Source organism: Bos taurus, chromosome 20, assembly GCF_002263795.3.
Source record: "Bos taurus isolate L1 Dominette 01449 registration number 42190680 breed Hereford chromosome 20, ARS-UCD2.0, whole genome shotgun sequence".
NCBI classification, from domain to species: domain Eukaryota; kingdom Metazoa; phylum Chordata; class Mammalia; order Artiodactyla; family Bovidae; genus Bos; species Bos taurus.
The window spans coordinates 37,005,822-37,027,360 of NC_037347.1; the positions used below are offsets into that span (position 1 = coordinate 37,005,822).

The 21,539-nt window shown below is 36.0% G+C and overlaps 1 protein-coding gene across 3 annotated transcripts in view; it reads left to right on the forward strand.

The window, feature by feature from the left end:
* NUP155 (nucleoporin 155) overlaps nt 1-20,317 on the forward strand; it is a 51,717-nt gene extending 31,400 nt beyond the window's left edge. Inside the window, exons 22-36 of one of the 3 annotated variants that reach the window (XM_024981235.2) lie at nt 167-297; nt 2,764-2,955; nt 3,610-3,748; nt 4,405-4,540; nt 5,430-5,583; nt 5,791-5,895; nt 6,530-6,684; nt 9,584-9,713; nt 10,887-11,000; nt 11,673-11,793; nt 12,435-12,545; nt 15,488-15,624; nt 17,004-17,110; nt 17,741-17,884; nt 18,431-20,317. In XM_024981235.2, the coding sequence (XP_024837003.2) occupies nt 167-297; nt 2,764-2,955; nt 3,610-3,748; nt 4,405-4,540; nt 5,430-5,583; nt 5,791-5,895; nt 6,530-6,684; nt 9,584-9,713; nt 10,887-11,000; nt 11,673-11,793; nt 12,435-12,545; nt 15,488-15,624; nt 17,004-17,110; nt 17,741-17,879 (1,871 nt within the window). In that variant the 3' untranslated portion in view covers nt 17,880-17,884; nt 18,431-20,317. Of the gene's footprint in view, nt 1-166; nt 298-2,763; nt 2,956-3,609; nt 3,749-4,404; nt 4,541-5,429; nt 5,584-5,790; nt 5,896-6,529; nt 6,685-9,583; nt 9,714-10,886; nt 11,001-11,672; nt 11,794-12,434; nt 12,546-15,487; nt 15,625-17,003; nt 17,111-17,740; nt 18,331-18,430 lie in introns of those variants that run through there. The other 2 variants (NM_001192107.3, XM_024981236.2) reach the window with 2 other exon arrangements.
* The last annotated feature ends 1,222 nt before the right edge of the window (nt 20,318-21,539 follow it).

Consider the following 21,539-nt stretch of genomic DNA (forward strand, 5'->3'; position numbering starts at 1 on the left):
AGAGGATAAAGCCATGAATTCAGCAACTCATGATCATCATTCCCTGTGATCTGCAGAAGAACGATAAGGATCTCACCCTTAACTATGGTTGTCTTTATTTGAGATGAAGTGTTGTCTTACTTGAAATAAAATTTTGCAAACTTCATTGGTTGTGTTTTGTAATTAGAGGCTCAACTGAGTGAAAAGATTTCACTTCAGGCAATCCAGCAGTTGGTTCGAAAATCATACCAGGCTCTGGCTTTATGGAAACTTCTTTGTGAACATCAATTCACTGTTATTGTAGGAGAACTTCAGAAGGTAGGAAATTTTTTTCCTTAAAATCATACTATTAATATTGTGGTTAACTTGTTTTGAGTAAGCTTTAATCTTGCACTTAGATTCAGGAGGGATTCTTTTGGGAAGCATTTAGGTTATGATAAATTAGTATGTAATGAGAAAATTGAACTAAAGCATGATAACTTGAAGACTGAGATTCGCTCAGTCATGTCTGACTCTTAGCAAGCCCACAGACTATAGCCTGCCAGGCTCCTCTGTCCATGGAATTCTCCAGGCAAGAATACTGGAGTAGACTGCCATTCCCTTCTCCAGGGGATCTTCCTGATGCAGGAATCAAACCTGCTGCTGCTACTAAGTCGCTTCAGTCGTGTCCGACTCTGTGCGACCCCATAGATGGCAGCCCACCAGGCTCCCCCATCCCTGGGATTCTCCAGGCAAGAACACTGGAGTGGGGTGCCATTGCCTTCTCCGAATCAAACCTGGGTCTCCCACATTGCAGGCAAATTCTTTACTGTCTGAGCTACCCTGATAACATGAGGGATTCATTGTCAAAACCACAAGTTTCTGATATGTGGATGAAATCTTACTTTACTAAAGATATTTTTAAATACACAGTTCATTTGTATTCAGCATTTTCATTTTACCCCTTTTGCTTAATCCCCTTATTTTCTTTTTTACTGAATTATTTAAAAGTAGATCTCTGACATGGTTTTTCATTTCTATGTACTTTAGTATGTATTCCTTTAAAAAGGTGGCCATTTTCTTGAACACCAATTTTATTATTACATTTAGCAATATTATCAATTCTTTGGTAGCATCTGAAATAGTGAAATTACTGTCTTAAAAATATCTTTTTGTAAGATTGGTTTATTCTAATTAGAATCTGAACAGTTGATTCACTCATTGCTTTTGGTTGTTATTTCTCTTTAGTCTCTCAGTCTAGAGTAATTCATTCTGTCTCTCTGCTGTTGCATTGTAGCAAATTTATATACTTGTAGTGAACTTGTTTGCCTGTTTCTTGCATTTTCTGTGAAATGGAAATCAAGTCTATAGAAGCTTGATAAGTTCAGGTCCATTTATTTGAGAAAGAAGAGAATACTTCATAGATAGTAATTTATTATGTTTATTATTAACTAATGTATTAATTAAATTTTATTAGGAGACATAAAAGATTTGATTGTCCCACTTTTAGTCATATTGACATTGATTATTGGATTCAAAAGTTAAGTCTAGTCCTGCTGTTGTGAAATTCTTCATTGAACTTTCATCAAGCTTTCATCACATCAATTGATAATCATTACCTGAATCAGTTATTTCATTTAGGATTACAGAATGGTAATTTTCTAAGTCTGTGGTTTCTTCCATATTTATTAACTGTAGTTCTATTCCTTATCCTCTAGGGCTGTTTGGTTACCCAAAAATGTTTTGATTCTTGACTTTTAAGTACCAGTTTTTGAAGTTAAAAGACAATCTTTGTGTTCTTTCCAGTACTGTCCAGTGAGTTGTTTTGTTCCTTTTAAAGACGTATTTTCTGTTATCTTTTTAAAGATTCAAATGAATATGCTTAATTATGAAAGCTGTTTTCTTTTCCATGACAGCTAGAATAATCATTTCTAGTTTTATTGGCTGGTAAGCATAATCTAGGTCAACTTGTAGCCTAGGTATTATTTTTTTTTGTGATTCATCTTCAAAGCTTCCTTCCCGACATGCTCATGGAATGCAAATTAAATATAAATCAAAAAATTGGGCATTGATTGTGTATTTGCTGAAATTTAGGAAAAGATAGTAGTCAAATCACTAAACCGAATGTTACTGTAATATAAATCACCCCAATACTTTAGAACTCCATTTTAGTAACCTGATTTGTACAAAATGAGATCAAACTCCAGTGTTAGAAGTTCTTGAATAATAGAAGTTGAACATTATTTTTGGCTTTCCTGATGGTTTAGTGGTAAAGAATCCACCTGCAATACTGGAGACACAGGTTTAATCCCAGGGTTGGGAAGATCCCTGAGAGTAGGAAATGGCAACCCACTCCAGTCTTCTTGCCTGAACAGTCCCACGGACAGAGGACCCTGTCAGGCTATAGTTGCAAAGTGATGGACACAACTGAGCAAGCAGGAGACACATTATTTTGGATAGATAAATGTAAGCCAAAGATTTTTTAATGTAGATAATTGTTTTTTCCTAGTTATAACTAAAGTCAGGAGGCCTGCCTCCAATTTTGGCTCATACTTGGGCTTTGCTTTCTGTTTGTAAAGTGAGAGATTTGGAATAGGCATACTATGGGCTCTTTTCCAGTTCTCTATGATGTATGAAAATTTGTAAAATTTTATTATTTTTATACTTCAGTATATTTTATTTTTTAAGTTATAGAGGCTATTAATGTTTTAATTATTTTAAATTATTGAAGAAATTTCATTCTGTGCAGAAATACGATATTCCTATATTTTTGATCAAAGGAATAATTTTCTCTTATACTCCTAGGAATTTCAAGAACAGTTAAAAATCACCACCTTTAAAGACCTGGTAATCAGGGACAAGGAACTGACCGGGGCATTAATTGCTTCTCTGATCAACTGCTACATCAGAGATAATGCTGCTGTTGATGGCATTAGTTTACACTTACAGGACATCTGCCCACTTCTTTATAGCACTGATGATGCAATTTGTTCTAAGGTATGATGTTCTGTCACCTGTTTGGTGTTTTTTGCAGTGTGCTAAGAGCACAGTGGTACTATAATCAGAAATTCTCTTTTTTCCTTGACATATGACCTGGGGGTAGGTCTCTTAGCCTTTCATGACCTCAGAATTCTCCTCTGTGTAAGAAGGAAGTTGGAATATATTATTTCTTAAAATACATATATAAATTTTTCATAAAGAATCTTTGATAGTACTTCTAGACTATATGGAAAAAATGGTTAAATATGCCTTTCTTTAAAATATTTTTTTAAAATCACTAAAATTTGTGTATAATAAATTAGAGTTAATTGGGCAATTTTTATTGATCCTTTCCTACAGGTGAAAAAACCTTAAAAAATCAGTGTTTCCCGGACTGCCTGCTGACCAATAATGTATTTACTAGGCAAGAGATTTACCAGTCAAAAGCTGTCTTACTTAACATATTTGAGAGAGGAATTAAGAATAGCTAGGATATTTTGGTCAAAAACTTTTCTGCCTAAAATTAAGAAGAAGTAAGTTTGCAGAGTTGTTTTTATCTTTGATGGTCATAAACCAGATGTAAATTTAGACATAAATTAAAACCTGTATTGACAGCATCATCTGTGTGCTTGATTTCATATCTTCCTAAGTTCTTACCATCTCTACGTCTAGGCAAATGAGCTTCTCCAGCATTCCCGACAAGTTCAAAATAAGATTGAAAAGGAACGAATGTTAAGGGAATCCTTAAAGGAGTATCAGAAAATCAGCAATCAGGTGGACCTATCCAGTGTTTGTGCTCAGTATAGGCAAGGTGAGAAACGAAATGTTTCATACCTTCTGCTCAACTCAGAGGCACGTCTTCCTTTGATTTTCAGTGGCCCAAGTGATAAGACATACAAAATAAATTTCTGTGTCTTAGTGTTTGATGACTGTACCAGCTTCTAGAAGAGCAATAGTGCTCTTATCTTGAAATGTATAACTTTTTAACATTGTAGTGTCAGTCCTGTTCTGGTTAAACTACCATCTGTATTAGATTGCTTTCTGGGTTACATTTATTTTTCAGGTACTTTTGATTCTTTTGACTAATTTTTTTACCTGTCTGCTCAGTTTAAAATTACTTGAAATCAAATCTAACATGATGTTCTGTTAGAACAGGTAGTACTATGAATCCTTAGATGGGTTTTTTTTTTTCAATCAAGGAACTGTAGTCCTTCTCTTTGTTATTTTAAATACGAAATTTTTTTAACAGTGAAGGAAATATATTAATGCTGCCTTTTCGGCATGTTTTTAGAACCTAGTTCTTCGATAGACTCATCAGAAGTAATTTATATGATATTGTCATCTAGGTAACTAATACACAGTAGAACCCTTAAAATAGTGAACATAATAACCTTGATCAGCGTCTTTATAAGCCAGCTAAGGAAAAATGTATCCACTTAATAATATGCCTTAACTCTTTCCCATTAGTGCGTTTTTATGAGGGTGTGGTGGAGCTCTCTCTCACTGCTGCAGAAAAAAAAGATCCTCAGGGTCTTGGACTTCATTTCTATAAACACGGAGAACCAGAAGAGGACATCGTAGGACTTCAGGCTTTCCAGGAAAGGTGAGTTTTATCACCTTAGCAGAATCTCAGCTTTATGGATATAGGACTTTTCTTTGTGAAAAGTTTGGCAGTATTAGGAAAATAATGTTTCAAGTACAACCCTTATGAAATTGAATTATGCTTTTCCTAAAAATGCCCTTTTTATCAAAGGTGTAAATCAATATTATAATTCTTTGCCTAGGGATGAAATTATAGTCTGTTGGGAATTCTTAAGGAATATTTTGAACTACCTCTGTGGTTTTTCTGAAATTGTATTACTGTCAGTTTTTTGTTTCTGGTTTGTTTTTTTTTTTCCCCCAAACTTTAAACTTTATTTTGTATTGGGTTATAGCTGATTAACAATATTGTGGTAGTTTCAGGTGAACAGCGAAGGGACTGAGCTGTACACATACATGTATCCTTCCCCCCAGACCCCGCTTCCATCCAGGCTGGCACACAACACTGAGTTCCATGTACTATACAGCACGTCCTTGTTGGTTATCCATTTTGAATACAGCAGTGTATACATGTTAATGTCCGTTTTAAATGTGATGACATTTTTGGAAACAAAAGTGCTGCCTCACCTGTCCAGCCCTCAGTGTCTTGTTCTAAATGAAGATTAATTGTTTTGTTTTAGTATTTTAAAGGATGATTTTTAAATGTTTAGAGACTGCTAAAAAACAATGGATATTCATAAGGGAAATATATAACCAATCTTAGACATGCGTTTAATTTTTATGAGTTCACCCTTCTAAACAAATGCTTCTCAAACCTACAGGAAAAGTGTATGATTTGTATTATTTTTAATACCAAATTGTGTGTGTATTCAAAATTACCTTTAGTTTGTATTTCAATTGTTAACCAGTTGCTAACTAAATCATGTAACCGTTCCTCTTTCATGCTTTTTCAGATTAAACAGTTACAAGTGTATTACAGATACACTTCAAGAACTGGTAAATCAAAGTAAGGCTGCTCCTCAGTCTCCCAGCGTCCCCAAGAAGCCCGGGCCTCCGGTGTTGTCATCTGATCCCAACATGCTGAGTAATGAAGAAGCAGGACATCATGTAAGGGACACAGTGTATTTTCATTCTGAAAATGCACTGCATTTAGAAGTTCTGCATGGTGGTGGCGGTGGTATAGTCATCTAGGGAAAGGTGATAGCTCTCAGAACTTACCATTTAAGGATTCTTGATTTCTTGCAAGAGGTTTAAAAGGTTGAAGGTCAGGTCAAGCGTTTAACTGTGCTAATTTTTACTGTTTTGTTTTTTTAGTTTGAACAAATGCTTAAATTGTCTCAGCGATCCAAAGATGAACTCTTTAGTATTGCCCTTTATAATTGGCTAATACAAGCAGACCTTGCAGATAAACTGCTACAGGTAAATATTTTTTATACCAATAGTGTTAATTTATATTTTTAAGTAGCATTAACTCAGTGGGTTAGTATATATGGTTATTAGGAAATACCAACCGTTAGGTATTAGTGAAAAGCCAAATAATATAATACTTTTTTCTAGTGAGCAAGATATCCTGTTGCTCTAATTTTCTTGTTATTTAGAAGCTGATTGGGATTGTTTATATTGTGGCATGAAAATCAATGGATCATGAATTTGGAGACCTGAACTTTGTCTTAACTCTGCCATTAAGCTGCTTCACAAATGTCCTTTCACTACCCTAAGTGTCAGTGTTCCTCACCCTGTAAAATGGCAACAGATTGTGGCAAGGATGTCTTTGAGCTCAGAGGCTAGAAATCAGTAACTGTGTTCTCAAAGTTTATTAAAAGACTTGCAATTGGGTTGTAATAAATTATTTTTATCAACATAATACGACTATCATAGCAGTTCTTTGATAATTTATAATGAGAAAAATTGCCCCTTTCTTATCTGTTACTGGATTATAATATTGCTTATGTATTCATAAAACAAGGCACACCTATAAAATGATGATATATTTATTATGTAAAGAGCAAGTGGGTGGTCAGAAAATGTCTCTGAACAACTGTACAATTTCCAGATTGCTTCTCCATTTCTGGAGCCACATCTAGTACGAATGGCCAAAGTTGATCAAAACAAAGTTCGTTATATGGATCTACTCTGGAGGTATTACGAGAAGAACAGAAGTTTTAGCAGTGCAGCTCGTGTCCTGTCCAAATTGGCTGACATGCATAGGTATGGCCTCATATTCTCACTGTGATGAGCAATTGATAACTGGACCATATCTAGTTACTGCACCCAGACTTTAATTTTTAAATTTTAAGATTTTAAGAAAACTTTATTCAGGTTATACATATATAGAATTTGTATGAGTTTACTTGGATTTACCTAAAGTGAAAGTGTTGGTCGCTCAGTCATGTCTGATTGTTTGTGACTCCATGGACTGTAGCCCGCCAGGCTCCTCTGTCCATGGGGATTCTCCAGGCAAGAATACTGGAGGGGTTGCCATGCCCTTCTCCAGGGGACCTTCCTGACCCAGAGATTGAACCTAGGTCTCCAACATTGTAGACAGATTCTTTACCATTTGAACTACATGGGAAGCCCTGGATTTACCTGAAGTTTATAGTTTTTCTTTTTGTTTGTTTCATTTTTAATAATGTGTAAAGGTACCAAATAACTTCTACTAAACAGACTCTATTCAAACTATTTTCTAAACCCTTTTTCTTTAAACTATGTCTTTAGATTCTTTTCTACTGATGGCAAATCACTACTATTATTAATTAAAAGGACAAAAAATGCTTTTCAAAGGCGTTATAATTTTAAACGTTTAACAAATTCCAGACCAATTTCCTCAACTCTTACATTGGTTTAAGCTCCTGACAAGGTCTTACAGCATATATATTAAGGAGGGTTAAGAATTCTGTTACAGAAGGCATTGATATATCCAATTAGATTGTCATATCAAGACAATACAATTTTGGAAAGATTATTAATTTGACCCTCTTCATTTGAAATGTTGCCAAAAGAATATGGTGCTATTTTTAAAACATAAAGATTGGTTATGTTAGGAAGAGGAGGTGTTTGAGGCAAAGCTGTGGTTAAACCATGTTAATCAGAACGGTTACGTCAAGCATCCAGCTGTGGCTGACAGCAGGTGGGAGAGTGTGTGTCTGTGCAGTCACGCAGTTGTAATTACTGCGTGTGTGGACCCAAGGCATTTTTTATCTTCTTGCCCTCTTTGGTCACAATAATCACTTGATTTTCATAAATTCCCCTCACATACAGAAAATGACATATATCGTAGTGACTTCAATTTGTCTTTGGTTTAATAAAAGGAAAGAAAAGGAATTTGAGCTAGTAAAGACCTAAAATGTATTTCAGAGTAAAGGCCTTGGTCAAGTCATAGTTTTTGTATAACCAAGAATTGACCAAAAAAAAAAAAACCAAAAGACGAAATGACGGCATTATTAAATATTTAATTCACTATAGCTCTGTCTTAAGGTTCTGTAATTCATTTCTTTATCCAGTATATTTTCTGCCCTCAGAGGCACATATGGACTGTGACCTTATCCAGGCCTTCAGAATCTCATTTCTGGATTACTCTTGTCATTCCTCTTTGTACATCCAAGTACCATTACTGTACAAATCTTTGTAAGTCATTTCGGTCATTGCTTGCACTGTTAGAGTGGCCCTTAATTGCCTTTTCATTTGAACTTTTGGACCTTTTTCCTTGTTATCACAATTACTACGTTCTTGTTATAAAATATTTGGAAATCCTCTTTTAAGGACAGTGCCCATTGTCCATTTCTACTTCACACATGCATACAACCTAATTTTCCCTTCATGTGAGGACCCTGTACGTCTAGTCTTTAGCTCGTAACTTAGCATCCATCTCTTTCCACAATAAAATATTTTTCAACTATTATGTTACTCTTTCTCACTATACTCTTTTTCTATATATGTAAGCTGTACCAAATAAGTTGGTGGCTATGGAATATTCTACTTTAAGTAATTTGGAAATGTTATCCACTTTCAAAATGTTTGTTTCAAGTGGGGTTTTTTTGTTATTTTTTTTTAAGAGATGAGAGGGGGAAATAAAGCCTTTATGAAACAAGGCTCCTGAAGGTACAGTCTTGTTTTCTTTGTCCATGTATATCTTTACTACTTACAAGGACCTTTTATATATTTTTGACCCTCATAATCACCCTGTTAGGGAGGCAGATTTCAGTTTTTCATTCTAACAAGGTATTTTTCTCCATTAAACACTGAAGAATGCCAGGAAGAGTTTGTTCTTAGACCCCAGTTTCCATGTATTTTAAGAATAAATACAGGTTTTTTTCCTAAGTTTCAGAAATTGCATTAAACCTTTTTTACTTTCATAGCTCACCCTTTACACAGGAGACATTTCTAAAGTTCACCCTTGGATTCTTCCCAGTCACTCTGACTAAGCAACACTTAGCTGAGAGGTGTTTCTTTGTTTCGCTCACGTTCTCTGAGGAGCAGATGGGGGTTAACTGTCCAGATGTAGGTGTTCTGAAGATCAGTGTTGGGCTCTTCTTGCCTTTGGACGAGATAAACCATGGTTTAGGTTTGCAGAACTTAAGAGTCTTTCTGGGTTCTTCAAGCTATTTACTTGTAAGAGTGCTAGGATTGCTCTTCAGTGCTGACAGAAAGCGTCTCCTTTTATCACAGTCTTTAACTGTTCTGTTGCATGTTTTGTGAGTAATCAACAATACATTTTTGTGGTCTTTGTACTTTTTCAGAATTTTTGCTTCCTTAAACCTGAGCATATAATTTCTTCTCAATTAAGAAGTTTCTGTATTTTGGGTATCAATTTGGATTTGGCCACATTAAGGTAGAGAAATGAAGAATATGAGGAATAATAAAAAGTTTTCTTTAACTTTAGAAGGTTCCAAGTTTTAATATAGTGAAGTTTTAAAATAGATAATTTTTTGGATATAAGTATTTCTTTATGTGTTCACTGAAATTGTGGATCTCTTTTGTTAGAAATCCTCTACTTTTTCAAGTTTCAAATGGCCTTTTATGTTAATTTGGTATAAAATAGTACATCATAACTGATATATAGGCTCCTGAAGAATTCACATAAATAAAAGTAAGGATTTTCCTCCTCCAGCACAGAAATTTCACTTCAGCAGCGACTCGAATACATTGCTCGGGCCATTCTTAGTGCCAAAAGTTCCACTGCCATTTCATCAACAGCTGCAGACGGTGAATTCCTTCACGAATTAGAGGAAAAAATGGAAGTAAGTGCTAACAATACTTCAGCCTGTCCACACTGATGATTAGCCACGTGTTAGTCCACTTCTCTCTTCCTCTAATAAATAGTAGGTCTGTAGCAGTCAGTATTAATTTTAATCTCTTCTGCCTTCTTTCTTTCTTTTCATATTTATATATAAATAAAAGATTTTAACAATACAGCACTTGGGTCCTAGGGCATTGCTATAATCTAAAAGTTTTCTCTGTGACATTTCTAAAGGTTAATTCTAACTCTTCTAACACTAAGCAGATTATATTGCATTCACCATTAATTCCAGAGATTATTAATAGATGTGTGAAGTAGAGTGGGCTAAAGCCTTTACTAAGAGACACACTAATGTATATGTAGTGGTCCATATACAAAAGCTTATTCCTCATTCACAAAAATCCAGAGTTGGTGTTCCTGATTGGCATGTGGCTTCCTTCCACTTGGTTGATGTCACTTCCCAAATTCTATTTTCTGGTTCTACCATTCCAATAGTCTTACCTTTTTTTTTTTTTTTTTTTTGATCAGAGGGAAGAAGTGTGAAGAGAGCATGTCAGAAGCACATTCACTCTTAAAAACCTCAGCCCTGAAGTGGCATACTTATGTTCACATTGCCTTGAAGAGAACTTAGTCTTAGGGCCAGACTCCATGCAAAGGAGGCTGTGAAGTAGAGTTCTGGCCATTTTGTCTGGCTGTAATCATGGGAGAAACTGGTGTTGGTGGGCAGCAAAGGCTCTCAGGCACAGCCCAGTCCCTATGTAATCCTCTTTGTTGTAATGAAGGGTTGATAGTCTGTTCTAATAAAAGCCTTTATACATTTTTTTTATCGAGGTAGAATTGACATATAACAATTGCTCAGGTGTACAACATAATGATTAAATTTTTCTATATATTGTAAAAGGATCACAATAAGTCTGGTGAGCATTTGTCACCATAAATGATTACAAAAATTTTTTTTTCTTGTGATGAGATCTTTTTAATATCTACTCTCTAGGCAACTTTCTAAATATGCAATACAGTATCATTAACTATAGTTACTATGCTATTATTTTAACAAACTTAAAATTTGTTATTTAGCAAACAAACTTAAAGTCAGATACTAGGAGTCATTTCTCCAAATACCTGGTGATTTATCATGAAGAACTTACGATTTGCTTTTTTCTACCCAAACCAGGTTGCCAGGATCCAACTTCAGATACAAGAGACACTACAAAGGCAATATTCCCATCATTCTTCTGTACAGGATGCAATTTCTCAGCTGGATTCTGAACTAATGGACATAACTAAGGTAACAAAAAGGCAAATGAAATCCCTATGATAATCAGCTATTATCTACAAATTCCTTGTTTCTTTTGCATTTTCCTTTAAGAAAGCAGTTGAGCCATCTTTGGGAGCTCGTCACTGGGCTGAAACCACCGTGTTACCTCACCCTTAGAGCATGTTTCTCTTTCCAGGCCACTTTCTGTCAAGAATCTATGAACCTCAAATGGGGCTTTGTTAAAACTCCTGCCGTCTAATTTATGGACTGCTTCTTGTCTTGAAAGAATAATTTATATTTGCCCAACTTGCCAAGCCTCTCCCACTCTGTACCCTCTGGAACAGTTTCTTTTTCAGTTATTACTGGACATTTCTCTGAGTACCCAGAAGCACCCTTAGATTTGTCAGTTTATCCATGATCTTTTCAAACCTTAGTTTGGACAATACTAGTTCTAAAAGAAGTGTCACTGCGGCATCTTGCTCTTAGCCAAGGGGGGAAAAAAAGGCACACCTATTGAAATCTGTTTAAATGCGTTAACCATTCTTAATCTGGCATTATGACAACCTACACACCATCACATATTTATATCATATCTTAGGAACTTCAGATAACATCTTTGGTTACTTTTGACTTTCAGTGGGTTCTTTATTGTTAATTTCTGAATACTAACCTCTTGATGGATGTTGGCATTTTCTCCTACAGCTTTATGGGGAGTTTGCTGACCCATTTAAACTTGCAGAATGTAAACTTGCAATAATTCACTGTGCTGGTTATTCAGACCCTATACTGGTGCAGACACTTTGGCAAGATATCATAGAAAAAGGTAAGTGTTCACAGCTAGGTCTGTTAGCTACACATTATTTAATGACTTGGTAGAAGAGTGAATGTACACTGTGAGTGATCATATATTAAGGGCTCATGAAAATTGTATATATCTAAGCAGAGGGTAAGTGACAGGTACCTGGATATGGTTGAAGGTGATCCTCTAGAGAAGGATTCCAGTGAATGTTTGAGAGGACCCTCAGAAAAGATTGTGATTTTTGTGGTTTGTACTGCTTAGTAAGGAATTCTGAGAAACTTAGCTCAGAATCCCATAACCAGTCCCCTTCTAAGATGAAAGTATATCAGACACTAACGGAAACATAGAATCTGCTCATTATATTAATGTGAATACACAAAGCTCTATCGTATTTTGTCCCTTGAGACACAGTAAAATAGTTTAAACTTTTCACATTAAAAACACTTTGAGGAGAAGGAAATGGCAACCCACTCCAGTATTCTTGCCTGGGAAATCCCATGGACAGAGGAGCCTGGTGGGCTACAGTCCATGGGGTCTACAAGGAGTAGGATTTGACTGAGTGACTAACAATTTCACTTTCAGGGAACTACGTCCCATGCCACAAGGCCAAAAATTAAAAAAAAAAAAAAAAACTACTTTGGGTTTCTCATGACCTCTTTTTACAGAACTAAATGAAAGTGTGACGTTGAGCTCCCCAGACAGGATGCATGCTCTTAGTCTCAAGATTGTGCTCCTGGGCAAGATATATGCCGGCACGCCTCGCTTCTTTCCTCTCGGTGAGCCATAACTTCAGCTGCAGTCATGGGGCTTTTGTCTTCTCTTTGTTTTGATGGTGTTCTTCATTGACATGGAGAAATAATGGTTTTTAGAGCAAAATCATTTTGTTGTTGCAATTTATCAGCTTTGCAGTTAATTCTACCTCTCCAGAAAAAAACACTTCCAAAGACTAGTAGGATCTGTTGATGAATAGTTTTGGATGTGAAACTTTCTTTGCTTGACCTTCCAGGTTTATATAGCTATGTTGAAATAGTACTAACAGACCACAGTGTTATATTATTGGCAACGTTATACAAGTTTGAAGAGAAGGGAAAAATAGCTGATGTTTTCATGTGTTGATGATCTGTGATTGGTTTAACTGCTCCCTGAATATTGAGGACATATTTTTCTTTAAAATAGCAAGTAGTTGTGTTAAAAATGTAATTTCTGTGAATCCCTTTCTTAACCAAATTTGTAAGGTAGGAAACTCTATTATGAGCCATTTGCCAACTTGTAATGTCTTCTTCGGTCGTAAAACAATAGACTCAACATAAATACATTCATACAGTAGAATGTTAAATAAGCACTTTGTGCTTTCGAAAAGTGATGAGAAACATGAAGATACTTATAACCTTATATTGTTTTTAAAATATAAAGATACAGACTTGTTTACAGGTCTTCTCTGATTTAGGATTTATTCCCTGGACATGGTAAGAAATAAAACTGTTACAATCATATCCTTATTTCTTATAAGTACAGTATTAAAAACTGCCTGTGCCCTTTCAGTTCAGTTCAATTGCTCAGTCGTGTCCGACTCTTTGCGACTCCATGGACTGCACCACGCCACGCTTCCCTGTCCATCACCAACTCCCAGAGCTTGCTCAAACTCATGTCCATCGAGTCGGTGATGCCATCCAACCATCATCCTCTGTCGTCCCCTTCTCGTCCTGCCTTCAATCTTTCCCAGCATCAGGGTCTTTTCAAATGAGTCAGTTCTTCGCATCAAGTGGCCAAAGTATTGGAGTTTCAGCTTCAACATCAGTCCTTCCAGTGAACACCCAGGACTGATCTCCTTTAGGATGGACTGGTTGGATCTCCTTGCAGTCCAAGGGACTCTCAAGAGTCTTCTCCAACACCACAGTTCAAAAGCATCAATTCTTCAGCGCTCAGCTTTGTTTATAGTCCCAACTCTCACATCCATACATGACTTCTGGAAAAACCATAGCTTTGACTAGACGGACCTTTATTGGCAAAGTAATGTCTTTTCTTTTTTTTAATTTATTCATTTTAATTGGAGGCTAATTACTTTACAATATTGTATTGGTTTTGCCATACATCAACATGAATCTGCCACAGGTGTACACGTGCTCCCCATTCTGAACCCCCCTCCCACCTCCCTCCCCGTACCATCCCTCTGGGTCATCCCAGTGCACCTATCTTTTCTTTTAATATGCTGTCTAGATTGGTCATAGCTTTTCTTCCAAGGAGCAATCATCTTTTAATTTCATGGCTGCATTCACCATCTGCAGTGATTTTGGAGCCCCCCAAAATAGTCTGTCACTGTTTCCATTGATTGATAAAATAAAGAGCAACCATATGAGTATGTGAAGCTTGACAATTTTAATAGCAAAATGACCACGTTGTGCACAGTACCTTTTGAGGGTATTTCTTCTCTGGCTTAAGATTGTTAGTTGTGCAGCCCAATAAAATTTAGAATAGAAGAGAACTTCCTTTTTCTATCACTCTGTCAAAGGCAAACAAGAGACTTCAAGCTGGAACAAATTGAGACTTTAGAATTTCTATTACCTCTCCAGAATTTCTGTGTGGTAACTTGTAGTTACCTGTTAACTGTAGTTAACTGTTCAATCTTTAGTGATTCTTCTTGCCCATGGCTATTCACATTGGTCAGTCTCAGATTTTAGGTACCATAAATATGAATTTGATTGCTTCTGTTAAGAGCTTATTTCTGATATAACAGGTAGTAAAAAGTGAGAGTGGGACCACAATTAGAGTCACCAAAATAAAGAAGAATCTTATGAATATTATATTTAATATTTCTAAAATCAAGATACAGCACCCCTTCTTTTTCTGAAAAGCTGTTAAGATCCAGTGTTTCAAGATAGTAAGGAACTCTTATCATGAGACTTCCCTGGTGGTCCAGCATTTAAGATTCCATGCTCCCCGAGCAGGGGGCCTGGGTTTGATTCTGATGGGGGAACTAGATCCCACATGCCACAACTAAAGATTCCTCATGGTGCAACTACACATCTTTCATGCCACAATAAAGGTCAAAGTTCCTGTGTGCCGCAACTGAGACTCTGCACAGCCAAGAAATAAATAAATGAATAATTGAATAAATTAAAAAAATATATATATAAGCAGGCCCTCTCTAAAAGTGTGATTGTCAATGATCTCTGTTCTCCACTTGTACCTTTTGCTTTTTTCTACATTCACTCTAATAGTTTTTTCCCTAATAGCTTTGAAGTGTGTAAGCGAATGGTTTTAGCATATTTGCAGAGTTGTGCAACCATCACAGTTAAATTTAGACCATTTTCATCACCATTTTCATCAAAAAGAAATATCCACCCTCAGCCTTAAGCACCCGCTAATCTCCTTTCTGTCTCTATAGGTTTGCCTGTTTTGGTATATGCCTTATTTTATATTCAAAGAATTATTTGTTTTGAAAATTGTTTTTTAAAAAATTTCCCTCTAGAAGCTTCTCAGTTATGAATAAGACCTACTTTTTAGTATCAAGTGTTAACAAATCTAGAACAACAAAAATTAGTGATTCTATGAAGTGAAGGACATGTTAACTAATTTGATCGTGGAAAACATTTGGCAATATGTTTTAGATCATCACATTTACACCTTAAACTTACACAGTGCTATATGTCAATTCTATCTTGGCAACACTGGGCAAAAGTAAAGTTAACAATCCCCACTGATCTTTTTCTCTCCCCAGATTTTATCGTGCAGTTCTTAGAGCAGCAAGTTTGTACTTTGAACTGGGATGTGGGTTTTGTGATACAGACAATGAATGAAATTGGAGTGCCATTACCTAGACTACTGGAAGTATATGATCACTTGTTCAAGTCACGGGTAAGGAAAATATTAAATAAAATAATTTAGTTAAATCAATTTAATTTTCTAGATACAGGAGCGGATTTTTTTGGTTGTGTGCTTACAAGTATCATATAATAGAGTTGCATCAGAAATTTGCTTCCTTTGTTGAGTATCAGAAATTATCATGCTTCAGACTTTTGATACCAGTAATGAGAGTTGCTTTGTTATATACCATGATAAAAATCAAATATTTTTCAGTATCAATAAAGCATAATTACATATGCTTTACTTTTAGCCAAATAGGCTAAATACATTAAGAATTACTTACTGTAAAGGAATAGAGCCTTTCCTGGTGGTCCAGAGATTAAGAATCCACCTCCCAACACAGGACATGTAGGTTTGATCCCTGGCCGGGGAACTGAGATCCCACGTGCCACAGGGCAGATGAGCCCACACACCACAGCTAGAGAGCCTGAGTGCACAATGAAAACGCAGCACAGCCAAAAAAGAAAAGTAAATTAATAAAGAACAAAATATCATTCACTGTAAAAACAAAATATTTGTTCTCAGTCCTTGTAACCTCATGTAAAATATCAGTGCTTAAAGATCTTTCTCTCCACAAGAAAAGGAAAATTTAACTATATGGTGACAGAGGATAACTAGGCTTATTATGGTGATCATATTGCATCATTTTGAACGCAAACAGCAAATCACTCTATTCAGCAAATCACTCTGAAACTAGTACAATGTTACATGTCAGTTATACCTCAGTTTTTTTAAAAAAGATCTTCCTCACCATATTTAACCTTATTGGACTTAAGTTGTGTAATTTTTATCCTAAGATGAAAGAACTAAACGAAACCTGTTGAACTGGCTTGTGTTTAATACTAGTCGTGATTATAGTAGCTTCATCAGAACATTTCATACAGTGCTTTCCAAGGCACTTACTTATCTCATTAAAACTCACACTGAGCCTTTCACAAAAATGAACAACTAATAATATCCCATTTACATCTGACAAGAGCAGAGATGTTAAATAACCTATTCAAGTCACATGGCTAGTAATGGTGGAGTCAGAACTAGAATTAAGATTCTCTGACTACTGGTTTAGTCTTTTTTTTGGTTTAGTCTCTTATTCACACTACCAGATTAAATCTGCATAGGTTCCAGGTAAGAATCGTGTCACAGTCAATAGGAAGAAATGGATTCTTTTTTTTCCTGTTGTCTCAGGTTCCTAAACAGCAAATTCATATGCTCTGCAAAGTGCAATGATACATCAAATATTCTTCCTAAATGACTTCACAGTGCAGTGTTCAGTGCACTGAACTCTGATGAGTATTTTAACTAACGTAAGTGAGGGGAAAATGAGTGGACACAATTCACCTTAAAACTGACTATGTGTTTTTTCTTTATAGGATCCATTCTGGAACAGAATGAAGAAGCCACTACACCTTTTGGATTGTATACATGTACTATTGACAAGATATGTTGAAAATCCTAGCCAAGTTTTAAATTGTGAGAGGTAACTATGAATTAGATACTGTGTTGTATACCAAAGGTTTTTAAATGCATTGAATAAATATCTGGGTAACAAATTTGGAGATTGTGGGGCACAATACAGAGACTCAAAGAAGTATGCGAGATTTAAACTCGTGTATGTTTGCAGAAACTATTTGATATCAGTTAGCACATATAAAAGGTGAGAGTTTTTCCATTTTCCAGCCCTTGTCCTGATTTCTCCCTGTAAATGAAAGGATAAAATTAATGAATTACTGCTAAACGCCTTCCATCTTGAATGAGCAGCTTAGGAAGTGCCATTGTGTCTTTTGTGATATTATTGGCCGTTTCAAAATACATTTGTTTGAGGAGACCAAATGAATGTAAATATTTAATACTAATTTAAGGAGTCATTCCTTACTGCCTTCCTTCTCATTGTAACAATCTTCGAGAGGAAAATGGTGGTATGTGGTAATCCACCTACCCCCCGAGTGTCTTTCTCTGTTTTCATTTATTTGCCATTTACTTAATCACATGATCCTTCCTCTTCTGCGGGCCTTTACTGAGTAAGATTAGCAGAAGTTGAAGGGAAGTCCTGTAGGAGGAAATGTTTCTGAATCTGTAGATGGCTGAATGGGTGTCTTTTTCTTTACAGGAGAAGATTCACAAATCTCTGCCTGGATGCTGTTTGTGGTTATCTGGTCGAGCTCCAGTCAATGAGCTCCTCAGCAGCAGTACAAGCCATCACTGGAAACTTTAAATCTCTTCAGGCTAAACTAGAACGGCTACATTAATTATTGTAATGTATTTTCATCCCTGCGTTTTTAATCTGTAAAATAAAAACTCAGCTGGGTCCAGCTATCACATACTCTAAATCTAAGAATTTAAGAACAATTTTAGTAGAAATGCGTTTTTAATAAATGGCTGGTATCAGCAGAGTACATTTGCAGGTGAATTCTTTTTTACTACATAATACTATTTTGCTTTTTAATAATCAAGTTAAAAACAAATAAGATTATTTATGATTTTAATACAAGGATAAACAAGTAAAAAACTCTTGTTTTGAATTTATATGCTCATTGTCAAGTTAGTTCAAGTATCGAAACTTAAATAGGCTAGCTGAATAGGTCCAGTTCCGTAATAGTAGATTCTACAACAGTTCTTAAATAAGCAAATAAACAGTCTCTTTTTAAAAGTTTTTTAAATTTTTGGGTTCATCTTTGGAAAAAAATTTCTTCTAACTACTGATTTTGTCAGTTTCAGTCCTTGTAGTACACACCTGGTTGTTTTTTCTGAGCAAGTGATAAACTTGTAATTAATGGTCTATGTCCTGTCTCCCCTCCAGGGAGATGCTGTTTTCCCTCATCATCCACCTAACTCTTCTTTGTCGTGGGACTACTGATTCCTTTAAACTGGTGGTTCTCAAAGTGTGTGCACCAGACCAGCACATCAGCAGCATCTGGACATTTGTTAGAAATTCCGATTCTCCAGCCCAGCACTCTGTTTTAATGCCCTTCATGATGTTCCAGTACATGTCAGGTTGAGGACCACTGTGTTAGAAGATATAACCAGTTCAGGATGGAGCTTCCCATCTGATGCCTCCTCCCTTGCTCATCAGTAACCACAACACCTGAGGTTTACCCAAGACACACCATATATGAAGCAAAACTGTTCATAATATAGTTCCTAATATTCCAGCAGAATTAGGATGGCAAAACCAAGTGCCCAAAGTCATGGCAACAAAAGAGAAAAGTCTGGCGAGTGACAAGGACTCACAGAAAAACAAGAACATGGACTCCTTTCCTCTTACCTTTCGTTACCAGAGTAATGACCTTCTACCTGTTGTCACTAATGTATGTCTAACGGTTTTCCCATCTCCACAGTTATTCTCTTAGAATTTAGCTCCCTTTCTCCTATAGTCTCCTTATTTATAATATTTAATAGGATGTTAATACCTTCTTATTAGGCCCCACCACCTCTCATTTTTCAGCTTTTCAGTTCCTTAAGTTTAGATTTTTTTTAATATGTAAAATGAATGTATGCTACACATTGTTAATTCTGTAAATTTAAAATTCTATCATGTCTACTTAAAATGAAAGTCTTGGCTTAAAGGCTATATTTAGCCGTGATTCCAGTTCTGCTACAAGCACATTTACTCACAAGAACATTAATATGTATGTTAAGTTTATGGAACTCAAAATAATGAAGCTACATCTTTCATAAGGAATGTAAGCTAATGTGGCTAAATGGTCTTTAAGAATCCAGAAATCTGAACCATTTCTTTTGTTTATGTAACACCTTACATAACACCTTTAAGAACTCTAGCCACATAGCGAATGTTTTCAATATCCTTTGGAGGGTAAGAGTACTAAGAGAAATTAAGATCCTCTTCTCCTCTTTAATCATCTGGGAGACTGTAAAACCTTAACATTCGTAAGAATCACTTCAATAACCTGTTCAAAACAGATATTCCACCTTCAATGTGATAATGATACTGGTAGTAAGTGGATCAAACTTGAAGTAGCGTTGTATCACATTTATCAACTTGGTTTATATACTTTATATCTGGTTTTCATTCAACACATTATTTATAGTGACTATTAAATATTAAACATCTATAGACAATGAATGATAAGTGGAATATATGAAACAGTGCATTCATTGTAAGCAGTGAGGAGTCATTGAAAGTCCTGATTGTGACACAGATTTCTAAATAGATCATTTTAGTGTAGCAAAATGGTTAAGAAAGAGAAAGGGCTGTTTGGGGGACTTCCTGGTAGACCAATGGTTAAGACTCCAAGCCCCCAGTGCAGGGGTAGGTTCCATCCCTGGTCAGGAAACTAGATCCCACATGCTGGCTGCAACTAGAGATTCTGCATGTGGCAAAGAAGGTCCCACGTGCCACAACTAAGACCCAGTGCAGCTAAATAAATACAAAAAAATTTTTTAAGAGAAATGTTTTTTAACTGTACAAGGTATGGGATATTAGTCCTGAAATGTATGTTCAGCATTTCTTTAGTATAATACATCTGACTTACTAGTGACTTGTTTGTTGAAAACCTCTCTGCTCTCATCTTTTATGTTTTATAGTTGACTTCATCTCAGGGCTCACAGATTCCTCATTCTCTTCTCAGGATACTTCCCTCCTCCATCCTTTTTCCTCTTATTCATGAGGGGGAAAATATGATAGGGATACAGTTGTATCAAGGAAATAAAGAAATAGAACACTGAATCTAAATGTCTTGAAAGGCATATGCTTTCCTTCCATTTTTTATCAGTTTTTTCATTTAAATTCCCTTAATAATTTTTTTCAGAATATTTTTGAGTCTTCTGATAAATCATTTAAACTCTTGAAAGTTTTATTTTGCTTATCAGGAAAGTTTCCTCATAAGGAGGTTGAAGCCAAGTGATAAGACTTTTTTAAATCCAAAAATTTGTAAGAGCTTATGTAATCTATTTTTATTATTTTGTTGTTCTGCTTCACATATTAGTTAAAATACTATTGTTTTTACTCTTCTTCCTTTTGGATGAACATACCTACTGTATTATGTTAGAAATTAAACATTTATTTTAGAACTTAGCTATGGAAGAATAACTCTTTTTAAGATTAATCAAGGGGACTTCCCTGATCGTCCAGTGGTTAAGAAACCACCTGCCAATGCAGGGAATACTAGTTCAATCCCTGCTCCAGGAAGATCCCACATTGCACTGAGTAACTGAAGCACATGAGCCAAGAGCCCGTGCTCAGCAACAAGAGCCCATGCAGTGAGAAGCCTATGCACAATAAGAAAGAGTAGCCCCTTGTTTGCTGCAAATACAGAAAGCCCACACTCAGCAGTGAAGACCCAGTGCAGCCAAAAATTGTTGCTGTTCAGTTGCTCAGTCATGTCTGACTCTCTGCCACCCCAGGGACCATAGCACACCAGGCTTCCCTGTCCTTCACTATCTTCTGGAGCTTGCTCAAACTCATGTCCATTGAGTTGGTGATGCTATCCAACCATCTCATCCTCTGTCATCCCCTTCTCCCGCGTTTAGTCTTTACCAGCATCGGGGTCTTTTCCAGTGAGTCAGCTCTTTGTATCAGGTGGCCAAAGTATTGGAGCTTCAGCATCAGTCCTTTCAATGAATATTCAGGACTCTCAGAGTCTTCTCCAACACCACATTTCAAAAGCATCAATTCTTGAGCATTTAGCCTTCTTTATGGTCCAATTCTTATATCCATACATGACTACCAGAAAAACCATAGCTTTGACTATACAGACCTCTGTTTTTTTAATACACTATCTAGGTTTGTCAGTTTTTCTTCCAAAGAGCAAGCGTCTTAATTTCATGGCTGCAATCACCATCTTCAGTGATTTAGGAGCCCAAGAAAATAAAGTCTATCACAATTTTCAATGTTCTGCCATAAGGATGGTGTCATCTGCATATCTGAGGTTACTGATATTTCTCCCAGC